General features: G+C 39.5%; 1 protein-coding gene across 1 annotated transcript in view; it reads right to left on the reverse strand.

Moving 5' to 3' along the window:
* NPAS3 (neuronal PAS domain protein 3) overlaps positions 1-16194 on the reverse strand; it is a 1126677-nt gene that overhangs the window by 172918 nt on the left and 937565 nt on the right. The window contains 1 exon segment of the mRNA XM_078151394.1: positions 13455-13629. Within this exon segment, the coding sequence (XP_078007520.1) occupies positions 13455-13629 (175 nt within the window).

Here is a 16194-nt window from a genome sequence, read left to right on the forward strand (position 1 = left end):
TATGTGTATGTGTATGTGTATGTGTATGTGTATGTGTATATGTATATGTATATGTATATGTATATGTATATGTATATGTATATTTCAGTGGATAGAGTGCCAGGCCTAAAGTTAGGAAGACTCATCTTCCTGAGTTCAAATCTGACCTCAGACACCTACTAGCTATTTGACCCTGGGCAAATCACTTAACCTTGTTTGCCTCAGTTTCCTCAACTGTAAAATGAGCTAAAGAAGGAAACGGCAAACTACTTCAGTATCTCTGCGAAGAAAATCCTAAATGGGGTCACACTGAAACCGCTCAACAACTGCAAACACACACACACACACACACACACACACACACACACACACACACACACACTTCAAGCTCAACAAGAAGTCAACAATGGGGAATGGAAGCCAGAAAAGTTAATGAGATCTTAGGCTTCATTAATAGAAATCTACCATATAGCCCAAGGATGGTCATTGTCTCACTGTATTCTGCCTTGGTGAGACCGCATTTGGAATACTTCATCTAATGCTGGGTGCCAGCCTTTTAAGGGATAGGCAAGAGTAGGAACATAACCAGAGGTTGGTGACTAGGATAATGAAAGGACTAGATACCACACTATATGGAGATCTGCCAAAGGAATTGGGGATATTTAGCCTGGAGGTGAGAAGACTTATGTGCTATATGATAGCTGTACAAAATAATATGAAGTTCCCTTATGAAAATAGATTTGATTTATTTGTCTTGTCCCCAAGTAGCAAAAGTATTTTTATTAATAGATGGAATTGATAGAGAAGCATATTTTTTGCTCAAGATAAGGGGAAAAACCCTTGCCATTCCATTCAAATGTTTGCATTGGGAGGTAATATTTGACTCTCATTCACGGTCTTTAAGCAGGTATGTTGTAGTAAGAATTCCTTTGTAGCAACAAGTTGTATTTGATGGCCACTAAGGTCCCTTCCAGCTCCAAAATTTTGTGGTTTATGTGATTTACTAACCCTTCGTTATATTCAAGACAATGGACTAGATGCTGGTGATGTGAAGACAAAAATGTAACAATCCCTGTCTTCAAGGAACTTTCATTATACTGTGGGAATATGATATATTATGTTCACAGAAAAGTATAAAATAAGGTATAGATGATACTAATTAGAGTTGTTCTACAGAAGACTGGGCTGCCCTTGGCAGGAGGGGATGGGAGTTCCCCATCACCACATAAATGGAGACTTGTCAGGGATGTTGTGGATAGAATTTGTGATTTCATTCGGATTTGGACTAGATAATTCCAAAGATCTCTTCCCATTGTACTTGCCAAATCCAATGGCCTTTTTTCATTCCCAGCATTCTTTGTTCTTCTGCAGCATCTGACACTAATGTCCATCCACCTTGGAGCCAGGAGAGAGTTAATATCCCATTCCTAATACCAGCTGTTTGACCCTGGGCACATAAATTAAGCCCTTTGATCTTTGGTTTACCCATCTTTAAATCGGAATAAATGGTCTCTTAAGTATTTGCCTCATTGGACTGTTGTGAGGTTTGGGGAAAATGATATATTTCACATACTTTAAAATACTACAAAAGTATCAGTAGTAATACAAGCTCTTACCTTTTGTTAATTATTATTGCTGTTGCTGTTATTCCTTTGCATCTCATGACATTGAACTCTCCCGGTTCTCCTACCTACAACCGATTCCATTTCTGCCTTTTTTTGCTAGCTCTGCTTACTTTCCCTGACTCTCCTATATAGCCATTTGCCATAATTCTGTCCTTCAATCTCTCTCCTCTCTTTTCCTCTCCTGTCTCCTCTCATTCTCTCCTCTCCTCTTTCCTCTCCTCCCACCTTGTCTCATCTCCTCTCCTTTCTCCTCTCATCCCCTCATTCTCTTCTCTCTTCCCCTCTCTTCTCCTCTCCTTTCCATAGATCTCCCTTGGTATGAGCCCTTCCCATATCTTCAACTTTCACCACTACTCCTATATCAATACCTTCAACTTTGACCTCGTTGCTGTGCCCCTAACCTGCATTTCCATGTGCCTACTGGAAATATTCACCTGGATAATGACACATCTGACTCAACACATTCCAATGCAAATTCTTTTCTTGAAAATCCCTTCTTCTCCCTGACTTGTTTATTTTCATAAATGGCATCCTAGTTCACCAGATCACTCAGGCTGAAGACTTAAGAGTAATCTTTGACTCCTCTCTTCTGCTTCCACATCCAATCACATGCCACTAATAGTAATGCCAACACTGACAAGCTTATTTAGTGATTTAAAGTTTACAAAGTATTTTCTGCACAACAATCCTGTAAGGTAGGTCATAAGAGTATTTGAGTGTGGGGAGGATGATTTGGAACAGTGATTTCATCAGTATAAAAAATTCCCAGTCTTAGAACCCCCTCCCCAGATATAGATTAGCAATGCACCAGAACTTCACAATCTTAAAGTCTTGCTGGGGCACAGAGAGATTAAGTGACCTGCCCATGGTCACACCACTAGTATTTCACTGAACTTGACTTGAACCCTGGTCTTCCAGACTCCAAGGCCAACCCTTTGTGCACTGGGTCAAGTATTGCCTCAGTGCAAGTATCATTATCTCTGTTTTCCAGACAAAGAAACTGACACTTGGAGAGGTGAATGATTTGCCCATGATGACACAATTCACAAGTGTGAGATTAGTAAGTTAAATCCAGGTTTTCTATCTCCACTGTAGCGGTCTTTCCACTAAACCACATCAACTCTGGAGTTGCCAAGGCCACTCAATTCTACATCTGAAATATGCCACATCTGTCTTTGTTTTCTCTTTACATTGCCACCTAGGTGGTGCAGCAGATAGAGTGCTGGGCCTGGGGTCAGGAAGATTTGAATTCAAATCTGGCCCCAGACACTAGCTGTGTGACCCTGGGCAAGTCACTTAACCTTTTGCCTCAATTCCCTCATCTGTAAAATAAGGATAATAACACCTACTTCCCAGTGTTGTTGTGGGAATCAAATGAGATAATAATTGTAAAGTGCTCAGCAGCATAGTAGTGATCACTCTATAAATGTTAGTTATTGTCATTATAATTAGTCTAAAATATTACATCCTGTCTGGACTACTGCAATTGCACTTACCTAGTCTCCCTTCCGTCTCTCTCCATTGCAATCCATTTTACACACCACGTCAAATTAATCTTCCTAATTCACAGATCTGATTCGTGTAATTCCATTGTTGAAAATGAAACTCTCCGTAGCCTGATACAACAGGTCGCTAAACTTCCTCTTTGTCCTCATCTCCTGTCACTTCCCTTTCATGTAGTCCCCATCCAATCCCACCAAACAACCTGACCCACCTTCCACAAACATTCCTTTGCTGGCCCATTTCTCTGCTTCTGCTCATCTTTTCCCCTGATGTTCAAATGTCCTCCTCTTCCAATCTCTACTTGGTGAAATCTCACCCATCATTCCAGGCCTAATCCACATGTCACTTCCTTCATGAGGCCTTCCCTGATCTCTCCTTCCTTAGATCTTATATAGTATATTGTACTTTCATGCACTTATCTTCTATTTGTATTACCCTTATTATCATGCAAATCTTGTCTCCCCTGTAAACCCCTACCCATATACACCTACCTATGTGCGCAGATGCTAAATTGGAAGCTCCCAGAAGGAAGGCACTTATGCCTTATATATCTTTGCATTTAATTCAGTGTCTAGTGCAGTGCCTTGCCTCCAATGGGCATTTAATAACTATAGACTTAAATTTATTCAATTGGGTAAAATGGGTATACGTAGTATATTTCAATTGATACACAGTACAAATTTATGACCAGAAGAAGATGTAAACATCTCTCCTAACTCTTTATTCTTCCAGAGTTTAGACCAGTTGCTTTAGTAAATTACACAATAATACTTCACATCTGTAATGCTTTAGAGTTCACAAAGTAAGAACCTTGTAAGGTAAGAAGTTCAAATATTATTACTCTCATTTAGGGGAAGAGACCAAGCGTTTACATAGTGCCTACAATGTGCCAGGCACTGTGCTAAGTACTTTTCAAATATTAAGTCATTCCTCACAACAACCCTTGGAGGTAGGTGCTATTATTATTCCCATTTTACAGATGAAATAACTGAGGCAAATAGCAGTTAAGTAACTTGCCCAGGGTGCTATAGCTAGTAAGTATCTGAGGCCAGATTTGAACTTAATTTTTCCTGGATGACCACACCAGCCACTGGACCTCAATGACTGGAGAACAGAGTGAGGCTAATAACTTTGCACAGCTCTGCCTCACTTAAATCTAATTTATGCACAAGTCAAGACATCACTCTCATGATGTCATTGATCCTCTTTGAGAATGAAGAATGAACAATAACAATGATTTTTCCTGACTCTAGGACAGGTGCTTTAGGCCTTTACCTAGTTGCTTGCTAAGTAAAGACAATAATTCCATCTTTCGGAAAATTAGGCCCAAGAAAATGCGGAGCACCCCAGCCTGTCCATTCCACAGTTTACTTTGTTGGCTCCAACAGCTTGCCCTGCTCTAGTCAACTTGTCTAGTTTTGGGTGGAGGAAATAACTGTATTCTCCATCCCCCAAGACCTGATGCCTAAAACCTACTTAAGAAACTTCTGCAGCCCTTCACCAGTTTCAGTGACCTGAATCCATGGTGAAACAGGCAGGAGACTGAAAGACATCATGGAAATTCCCAGTGTACACTGTGCAGAACAGCAGAAAGGGCAGAAAGATAATATTTCATTTGGGCCTGTCCATGCATGTGCCCAGAAGTGGAGGCCCTGGCTTTGGGATGAGTTTTGCCTATCCTCTAACTGTTCAGACGCTGTTGCCCAGAGAATGGGGGAAAGGAGATGCTGCGTGGGGAGGAAAGAAGATAGCAGGACATGTCTAATTGTAACATAGTCATTTAAAGCAGCAAGAGAACTTAGGAGGTCATCTAGTCTAACTTTCTCTTTTATTAGCTAGGTGGCACTGTGAATAGAGAGCTAGACAGAAGAATTTGGAAGGCCTGAATTCAAAGGCTGCCTCAGATACTTACGGAAGCATGGAGAAATTAAGTCACTTGACCCAAGTCACAAAGCTAGTAAGTATCTCAAGCAGATTTGTTTTTGGAGATAGGGTCTTCATATCTTACCCAGGCTGGACGAACAATAGCCACTCACTGACCTTATTTTAATAATGATTGCCACAGGAGTTGCTACCAGGGGCCTACCACATTGACTTGGGTAGACTTAGTGAGGACCCCTGATCAGTTTAATCCATTCTAACTTAGAACTCCTGAGATCAAGAGATCTATCAGTTTCAACCTCCTCGGTAGCAAGGATGACAGACATGTACCATCACATTAGGCAGAACCCATGTCCATTGTTATTTCTTCTCAATGCCAGATTGTGGATCCAGGTCACTGAAACTAGTGATGGTTAAATGAAGGGCAGCAAAAGTTTCTCAAGTAGGTTTTAGACATCGGGTCTTGGGATGGAGAATACAGCAATTTCCTGGAGAACTACTGTTATTCCCTCCTTCTTCACAGAGGATCCATGTCCCAACCCTAGAGCAGTGGATGGAGTCCATTGCTATCTCTCAAACAGTAACATTGGCACTATCTACCTCACTAGGCTTTTCTGAAGAGGGGACTTTATAAGATTCAAAGCACTATTGGAATGGAAAACTATGATGATTATGTGTGTGGCAAGTACCCAAGAAATAGAGGATGGTGTTCAAAGTGTTGAATTTATCCTCTATAAAAAGTCTCTGGGAAGACATGGGCAGAAGTCACAGTATGGGAAAGCATGGATATATTGCTATCTACAACCAATGAAGGCAATGAGTGTTGTAAGATAATATTAAGATGGTTCATTTTGGCAGTGTTCTAAGTTTTAAAAAAGTCATCATATAAAAGGGCTATGATTATCATCCAAGTAATGTTACCATATAAAGGAAAATAGGCATTGCTTATGTTCACCTTTAGAGCTGAATGAATCCACTTTAGAACAGAAAGCCTATACTAACACTGATTTGCTTTTTTGAGTTATCTCATCATTTTCTCAGGGCAACATCAGGTAAAGAACAGGCCTCAGAGTGAAGAAGGCCTGGGTTCAAGTCCTGCTAAGTTAGCTTGGCCAAGTCACTTAACTTTTTAGTGCTTTGTGTAGGCAACTCTGAAGCCCTGTCTTTTTAAATTAGTAATTATTAAACACCTACTATGTGTTGGGGATTGTTCTAAGTACTGGGGATACAAAGAAAGACAGCAGATAGCCTCTCCTATGGGAGAAATAGCATGTTAACAACTACATACAAACTAGAGGAGGTGCTAACGAGCATTAGTAGATTGAGTTTCTTCATCTGGGAGTTCTCAAAAACAACGAAATCATGGATTTGTTTGAAAAAAACCCCCAAACACCCAAACTTCCAAACCTGTGTGCATAATGATTTCTTATTAGAGAAGAAGGCTATCTTCTCTGCACCAGAGGATCTGCTGGTTACTTTTCTCCCAAGGTCCCTTCTCGCTCTTCTGTTCTTCAACCCTTGGACTCTCCTCTCCCCCAGCTCAACCCTGAACTGTTAGAGGTTCTGTTCTAATCTTGGCTCAGCGACTGGCTTAGGTGGCCTTGGGCAACCACTTGCACAGTCTGTGATTCATTTTGCTCAGCTGTAAAGCAGGGATAACGGCACTGACCTCCCTCAGAGGGAGATAGTGTGAATTAACTCCTGTAATTACCAGTTGGTGTGCTCTGGATACATGAAGTGCTCCATTAATGCCAACTATTATCACAGCAGCCCCAGGAACAGCTTTGTTTCAAAAGAACAAGGCTCACAGAAGATCTGCTTGGCGAAACACTGACAACCGAACGTTGCAAACTTTGCACAGAAGCAATATTTCCAGAATTTTCCCCAAAGCAATCGTGAGTAAATTGCTCACTAGGGGTGGAAATGGTTTTCGACCAATTTTGCCTCTTCTGATCTATGCACCCTGCAAGGCTTAGTCAATGCCAGGTAACTTATCCTTTGTAAGTCTACTGTTTAGTGCAGATGAGGAATCCAGAATGGTATAATTTTGACAGGAGAGAGATTTCTGTGTAGTGGTATGTATTCAGAACAAATGACTTGTATGCTTTGTTCAAGAATGTATGAGCTTTATAAATTGAACCTATAAATTGTAATTATCAAGCATCCAACTTGGACAAGTTTTGTTGGAATGCAGAGAAAAAATAGGTTGCCTGTTAGCAACATAGCTCGAGCTTTATTTTATAGAAACATTAAAAAAATTTCCCCTCATCACCACAGGTAAGGAAACAGCAGAATTATGATCTAGAGAGCTAGGAAATAACTGCCTCAAAATAATGGGTTTAAAAATAATATTGATTTTCTATTATTATTATTGTAGGCTTAGAAAAATTGGCCCTTATAATTTAACATCTTATTTATTTTGATAAGAGAGGTCTCTCCTTCAATTATTCTATGGGTTATTTGCCACACTGCCATGATATCACCTCACTTGCTTAAGAATCATACTTTTTGAACTGCAAAAGGAGGGTACTGATTACTAGAAAGAGAGATGGGGAGGCAAGGACAGACACATACTGCAAAGTCTGATTCCTGGAAGGAAAAGAGAGGCTGTTTTTCTACAATCAGAGCAACTTCATCGGCAAGTTCTTTCCATTTTGAAATGGTAGTGAAAACAAGGTCCAAAGAGCTGGGGTGGGTGGCTTGGGCCTGCAATCATGGAGTACAGTAGCTAGACCTGAAGAGCAGCCTATTTATGGGTAGGAGAGAATTGACTTTTTTGGGTGATTTCTCCAGAAAGAACTGCTAGAGGCACCAGGGTATTTTGAACATTACCTTATCCCCAGTTATAAGCACATATATAGATCATAGGGGGCACATAAACCTGATTGATACGTACCATTAGATTGTAAGCTCTTTGAGGGCAGGGACTGTCTTTTGCCTCTTTTTGTATCTCTAAGTGCTGGCACAATGCCTGGTACATAGTAGTAGCTTAATAAATGTTTAGTGGTTGACTTCTAGTAGCTATACTTAGATAAAACAAGAAAGAAAGTATGGCCACCTAGCTCTCATTGTAGAAGACATCTTCTACCCGCTGGGGGAGCTGTAGAAAATGAGATTGCCATTTTTGCTAGCGTATAAAGGGGCTTTGACTATAATCCAAGGGATATTACTGTATACAGGAAAATAGGCATTGCTCATTTTCACCTTTAGAGCCAAATGAATTCACTTTAGAACAGAAAGCCTACACTAATATTAATTTGCTTTTTGGAATTTATTCATCATTTTCTCAGAGCAACATCAAATAGATTTTGTAATGAAATAGGGAGAAATAGAAACATTTTATTTCTAAAGATGAACAATAATTAAGGTACATATACTGCCCTCAGGACTTTTTTTTCCCTTCCTTTGATGAGAACATTGCCAAAATGCACCATTTTAAAATTACCTTATAACTTTCATTGGTAACAATGAAACCAGTCCGGCTAAACTGTTATGTTTAGCACTTATACATGCAGATGTTATTAACCAAAATAAGACTGGCTTATGGTGACACGTACCCTCCTGGCTTTTTGTTCTAGCTATAGTAGCGACAAATTTCACATTCAATCCATCAGAGATAACCGTGGTAAGTTATCTGATGGATTTATCTTTGCTTATGTTGTATGAATATGGAAGGGAATTAAATGTGTGTTTACAGTTTGATAAACATTCAACATAAATTATACATTTTAATTTCATTTATTAGTTAGGGACTATGGAAAGCGGGGATTTCATAGCATACAAACTGCCATGCAGATTGAAGGATTAGACAGGCTCCTGAAAAGGTGCACTAATTGTAAGCACAAAATCCATTCCGATTTTAAAGCAGTCACTACATGATTTGGTACTTGGAGTTTAAGTAAAGTAGAAGTGAAATCAACCAAGTGACTATGTGATAGAGAGGAAGACCGTTTCAGGTGGGGAATTTACTCAGAGAACTCTGAAATCCTGCCAGCCCACCACTGTCACCGGGAATAACCTCAGAGCAAATACCCTTCCTTACCATCTGAATACTTAATACTGAGGTTGGGAGCATCACGCTATCCTTTCACAAAGCTCTCTTTATCATGTTAAGGATGCAGGCCAGGCCTTGTAGCATTAGCATGAGTATAAATCTTCCCCTCCCTCTCCGGTCCCCCCCACCCCAATATTATCTTATCACATAATGATTCCAAAAGTCTCACAGATTAATGGTGATCACATAATTCCAGAAAGTCAGTACTCTATATGTAGAAATATATTGGCAATAAAAACCAGTCACTGTTGTGCCTTTTCCCCAGTAGGGGATCTCTCACTTTTCTTTGATTTCTAAAGGCTTCAGATCAATAACTGGAGTGACATTATTAACAGCTCCCTCAACACCTTGGCCAGCACTAATATTAAATCCATTATACCTTCTGTTTGACATTTGCAGTACAGCAGAAAGTGCTGTAGATACAGTCACACTGTCTTGGGACCAGGATTGGATGCCGGGTTAGTAAGATGGTTTCCCTTGCCTGACTTCTAAATTCAGCTCATTGATAGGAAACTGGAGCTATTTCAGAAAACTACACTAGGCAGTAAATAATTCAACTGTCAAAGTACAGGTATCTCCCATCCGTGTGGCTTTTGGAACAAAGCACCGAACCAGTCTTCAGATGAATGCTGAAATTCCTTCTTGTTTCCTTTGTCTGCCATTTGTACCTGTTATCCCATCATCTATTGGGGAACCTTCTAATGAACTCCTTGGAGAGATGAACATGAAGGTCTGCAAAAATGAGCTGCTTCTGTTCTTTCTAGTCAGAGCAGGATCTGATCAGATTTCCTTAATCTCACAGGCATAAGCATCTGTGTAAAGGCCTCCATGATTCCGTTTTGATAATGAAGACGTCTGTTAAGCTTAGTAATTTCGGCAACATTTAATGGCATGCTCACACACACACACACACACACACACACCACACACAAATCATATAGCAAATGAGTATCTCAACTTATTCCTTTTCGCCCCGTAGCAGTCTTGCTTCCAGTTAAAACTTTTAAAGGAAGCCTTACAGTCAGTATCTCAGAGAATCAATGGGTTAAATTTGCTGTTGTAGTTATTCTTCACCCAAAGTACTGTCTCATACATTTTGCTAAGTTGTCTAAATCCTGGTGTAGTATTGATTTCTCCCTCTATGAGCTCTCACCCATTCAATAAGCTGCAAGGACCCTAGTCCTGGCTCAATTCACTCTAAAGCAGGGCTGGGATATGTTATTCCTGACTGTAGACCTACAGTTAGGAGCTTATTACCAAGGAAGCTAAAAACAGCTTTCACAACAGAAAAGGAAACTTTTTCTTTAAAAATAAAAAATAAAAATAAAAAGGACAATTGACCACAGTTGTTCTATGACCTAATCTCAGAAATAGGGCCCCTTGGTTTGAAAATGTTTCTAAATTTCTCTAGCATTCCTTGGAAACAGCTGGTTTTCCATTTATTGAGCACTTAATAGTAGCTATGCTGAATTTATTAAAAGAAGAGTATGGCAATCATAATACCAAGACTTGTGGAACCATTAAAAGGAATGAAAAGATATAAGAAGATCTATGGAGAGTAAATTAATCATTCAGGTTGTATGGTCCAGAGATTCTGAGCTCAACAATATCATGGGAGCCTGCAGGTTAAGGAAAGCATTCTCCAAAATGGCCAAATCAACCTTTAAAGGGGGGGTAATCTTTAACTTCATAATTTTTTTTTTAACCCAGGCAATCTATTTCCTTTTCATGTGCCCTAAGAATTTCTTTAGGATCTAAGGGCTGAATATTAAAAGAAATATCATATTTACTCAACTATCAAGAAAGACACATGCATACATACAAAGTATATATTTGTCTTGGCTGTATAGTCAAGATCTTTCCTTTTATGATTTCCTTTCATTATCTTCAGACTGATTTAAGACAAGACAATCAAAGGACTGGCTGCTCAAAGCAATAGAATTCTTATTACAGCCCAGTATCATTGCCTCTTAGGCTAGTTTAGTCTCTTATTTCCTTTTATTATAATGCCAAATGTTATTTAGATTTCAGTCATTTAGTAATGCTACACTGAACACATCACAAGCCTTCTGAAAATTCCACACCTACTAGCCTCTTCATTTTCATAATACATATTTGTAGACCTTTTCCCCCAAATTACACTACTATTTAAAAAAAAAATCTGTCTTAACATAGTTTAAAAGATTATGTCGCTATGAACATAAACACTCTTCCACGTTATTAAGATTCAGAAAATCTAGTTAAAATTCCTTCAGCTTTTAAGAAACATAAGCAGCTTTGGGATGTAGTGCCTGACACTAACTTTTTAACTAATTCCCTTAGAGGGATCATCTGCATTAGTGAAGATATTTGGTTAAAGGTAGCACCTTCAGCAGCTTTTCAGTACTTGAGCAGTCAATCTCAATGTTATTAAGAACTGAAGGTCTGAAATGGCCCAAACCAAGGATTTTCAACACAAAGAAGGTATAACATTCACCCAAAGGACTCCTGAATTACATGCAAGGAGGGGAGAAACTCTTACTAGGGCTGCAGTGGCAATAGAGAAAGCTGTTATTTGGTAATGACACTCATGCTTTTCACTTCTACTGGGCAGCAAAGGAAGCTCTTGAGGAGAGTAGGGAAAAGAAACTCAGGGGAAAAAGGCTGCCTTTTTCAGGCAGTGAGCCTTCTGCGTGAAAAAAGATCAGCACTCTGTCAGAGGATTTGCGAAGTTCTAGGGCTAGCTGTGGATAAGAAGGTAGTAACCGATGGGAGAAGAAAGATGAGCATTCTAGGAATTTGATGAGAGTCATTTTGTCTGTATGGATACTGCATAGAATGTGTGGGATTTCACAGTGGCTTTAATATCAAATCTAGACCTATTTTGATATTCATGATAATTTAGGAAAAGGAACATTTCAGTTGCAATGTGTGATGAGTTCTTGGACCTACCTTGTGACAGAAGTTGCTTCCAGGAGGAAGGGTATTGAAGGAAAAGGACTAGCAAACAATTGGTTTCTTTAGGTTTGTGTCCAGGGGTTTGTAAATTATAAACCTTCCACACCACTAAGCTGTGGCCAGTCGAGAATAACAACATCTGTAGAGGCCAGTCTACTTCTGTCCCTTTCTATTATTAGGGAATAGGGACTGGTTCAACATTTCCCAAACGTAATAGTCTTCTTTTTCCTCCTTTCTTATTTCGTAAGAAAACCTACTGTGTAAAGGCTAGATGCAGTCAGTAACTTCCTGAAGGGGCCTGGAAAGACTTATTTTCTTTCTTTATCAGCTCAAGGGCTCCAATATTAACCCTGAGATTTGTTTCTTCATTTTTCTCTCCTAATAAAATATTTTTTTGCCTTATGAATCTGTTTTAAAGCGACGGATCAAGTACAGTACAAGCATCTTTAAAGAGCACAAAAATAATTTCCCAAGTAAGCAAATAAAACTTCGTACTTCAAATCAGGCCTTGATTCATTAGAAATCTTAAACTTCTCATGAGAAAAATTAACATTTAAACCACTGCTGCTTGGCCAAGCACTCCACCACACAAGAATATGAAATATCTCCTCTAAAAAAGTACAAAAAGGACAAAACCACAAATGTGGAACTTCAATTAATTTAAAGCCCCAATCAGCAAAGAATAAATCCTTCGCAGATCTAATTACCAGAGCTCTCGGAAGACCCAGGCCGACCAGCCAATCTTCCCCGTGTTTGAACAGCTTGATGAACTAGGGGACTGATGGATATCAAGTCATTTTGTTTAATTTATAAATGGATTTTCCCCTAATACTTAAATTATCATCAGTACAACACAATGAAAATGGGAACATTCTGAATGCAAAGTCTATAAGAGGCCTGGAAGGAATCCCAATGAGGAATGTCACCTCTGCTCATTCCTCTATACAATTGATCTAATTAAATACTGAGGGTGGAAAGGCAGTTTAAAATGTAGCCATTACTGTTTTCTTTTTAGCCTTAATTTATCTGTTCACATCTTTCAAGTACCTTCTGATGCTAAAAAAAAAAGAACCAAGAATTCTGCATGTGCCCAGTACTTTTCATTCTACACAAACCTATTCATAGATTTTGCTGAATAATAAATAAGTACATTGCATTTAGCCACTGTAATAATCCAAGAAGAGGGTATTCTAAATCAGAATCTTTTTCAGGCATTTGAAAGAAAAACTAAAGAAACTAATGCCTTTTGTATGTATTGTTCAACCAAAATTAGATCCTTACTATTATACTTATTAAAATGTCTCTTTATTTTCAAATCTCTTCCTGATTTAATTACTGCATGGAACTGAAAGCCTTGCACAGCATTGTTAAATACCATTAGACCTATTTATAGTCTCTTCACACCAGCAACTTGAGCTCAATCATTTGGTAAAGGTCCTGCCCGCCAACCCACTCATTGTGATTGCAATTCCCACCTGGCTCAGGGGTCTCAGACTGAGAAGATGAAGACGCGGAGCTGGCGCCATCCTCTGCTGTCCCCTGTGAGAGGAGGCCTCGCCCCGGCGGAAGCTTCATGCCCAGCTGCTCCGCCATTTCCACATGGTCTCCTGGGTGGACATAGTCAAATACACTGCTGCCTGTCAGTTCCACCTAGGGGGACGAAAGAAATGGTGGGAAAGGAGGAAAAGAAGGAAAAGAGAAGGGTTACTTGCTTTTTCATTTCCAACTGCAAGACACTATTAAGTTAGGCACTGAATAGAAATGCAAATCTGGCTCAGACCAAGAAACACAGGCTATATTAGCAGTCAGCCTAGACCCAGTGTTGATTAGGCCTAAGGTGTGGGTTACAGAAGCATCACTGAATCAGAAAGAAAGTGAGGGTATTTCTACACTTATGTGGCAAATATTTAGCCCTGCTTAAAATGTGAAAAAGAAAGTCCTAGTAAAAACCTTTGGCTTTTAAGACTAGATTAATGGCAGCAACTACTTGAATGTTTGGGGTTGTATAGACCAAGTATCTGGATAATTAACTGGACAGTTCAGTTTTCAGTGAGAACTGCATTCACATAGATATGGCCCTGGCTTATTTCAGCTTTCTTGGATGCATTTTTATACATGTAGGCAGTACAAAGGGCTTATTTCTATGTAAATTTAAATGTAAAAAAGTGCTATTTAGCAATATATGAGAAGACATAATGTTTTCATTAAATATTACTCATTAGCTCTGTAATCACATGGAGAATTTTCCACACGAAAAAGGTCAGCTTCAGTCTAAGCCAGTGAGTTTTTTTTTTTCCTGCTGGTATCAGCTTGTTCTGACTTAGATCTAATAAAATAGATGGTACAAATCTCCTTGAGGGTAGTTTTTTATGCTTTATTTTGTATGTGGTTAGACTGCCTACCAACTCAGAGCAATGAATGTAAGAATGCCAGAGAAGTCAGACTCGGGCTAAAATCCTTCATGGTTCATCAATGTCAGAGGTGGTCCCCACTTGGATTTCGGGCTGTATAAAGGGGCAATTGCTGCTGCAAGGATTGGGGTAATTTCGGTAGGCCACCTGCCTCCCTCCATTTTGTATCTCTCATTTTCTTTCAAGTACAACAATAATACTGCTGAAAGAAATGCACTGGGGTTACAAGTACTACAAAAAAGAGAGAGGTGTCAGCAACAGGACAAGAAAAGGCCATTTTCCAGGTCACTAATGGACTTTTCCTGTCCTGAGTAGTTTAATAGTTAGTAGATCAGCTAACACAGGCTATGGAAGCTGGCTTCCCTTTACTTCTCACAGGTTACTGAGTAGGATCTACCCATGAGAATGTCAGGTGTACTGGAAGAATCCTTGGATTTAGAGTAAAGGGGATTTAGGGTCATGTCTCAGCTCCGACACTCTCCCTGTGTGACTCTGGAGAATCACTTACCCTCTCTGGGCCTTAGCTTCTTCATCTGTGAAATGAATGGGTCGGGCTAGGTGATCTCTATGGACCCTGCCAGTTCTATGTTCCCTGACCCTGTGACCTTTCTTTCCTTTCTTTCTCTTTCCTTTGTCATCACTCCAAATTTAAATTTGGTTGTTTGGTATAGGGCAAGCTATTACAAGGGTATCCGGAAGCATATCACTGGAAGCCACCATGTTTTGCATGGGACTCCCAGTCCTGGTAAAATCATCACAACTACTTCCAGACACCGTTTGATTAAAATCTTAACAGACAACACATCTCCCACATCTATCCATTAAAAGCAAGAAGGCTAGCAAAAAAATAAAAAAGCAGGAAGGCCAAAGAAATGGGAAGCTGACTTCAATTTGATTACCAGTACTTCCTGAAAGAGGCTTACATACCTCTTGCCAAAATTGAGGTACGTTCTCGTGGTTATGAAATGACACTCTGCTATGATATTATTTGTCTACTGACTGTATCATTTTACAATAACTATTTCATTCATCTGGTATTGTTACAGAGTCTAAATCAGGATTCATAAGTGATCAGTTCCTCTCCTCTGGGAGGGAGGGATTACATGTAAATAATCCCTTTAATGTACGCATTGCCTCTAAGCGTTTCACACAGCAATAAATTGGTAAACTGAATTTGAGCAATTAAGAAATTAAATGAAACTAATAAAATGTGTATTTTAATATTTCTTGATGGTTATTTTGTTTGGGGATTAGTGAATATGAGAAAGTCGCTCTCATCTTGCATGGGGGCAAACTGTAGCACTTTAATAAACTATTTCTGTCAGTTTCCTTAAACTCTATCTTTTATTTAATACCACAGCATGCCTTTCGGCACAGGCCACAGATTGTGATAAGCTGACAACGTCGGAGTGGAGACACTGTAGATTTCCCAGGTTCCTGATTATTAAACGTTCACACAGACCCTTCTTGGTCCCCCAGCTGCTAATGGCTTCTCTCTCAGACAGCCTTCCATTGACTCTGTATATAGCAAGTGCAAAGACCTAGTCATTTATATACTGCCTCCCCCATTAAAATTCAAGCTCCTTGAGGTCAGGTTCTGTTTTTGCTTTTCTTTGCAGCACAGGATTCAGCACGCAGTAAGTGCTTTTAAATGACTGACCGCCTGACATGGGGCTGCTCTTTACTGTTGTTATTCAGTCCTTTCAGTAGTAGCCAATTCTCTGTGACCCCATTTGGGGTTTTCTTGGCAAAGACACTGTAGTGGTTTGCCATTTCCTTCTCCAGCTCATTTTACAGATGAGGA

The sequence above is a fragment of the Phascolarctos cinereus genome, unplaced genomic scaffold (assembly GCF_003287225.1).
Source record: "Phascolarctos cinereus isolate Bilbo 61053 unplaced genomic scaffold, phaCin_HiC Scaffold_3;HRSCAF=262, whole genome shotgun sequence".
Taxonomy (NCBI): domain Eukaryota; kingdom Metazoa; phylum Chordata; class Mammalia; order Diprotodontia; family Phascolarctidae; genus Phascolarctos; species Phascolarctos cinereus.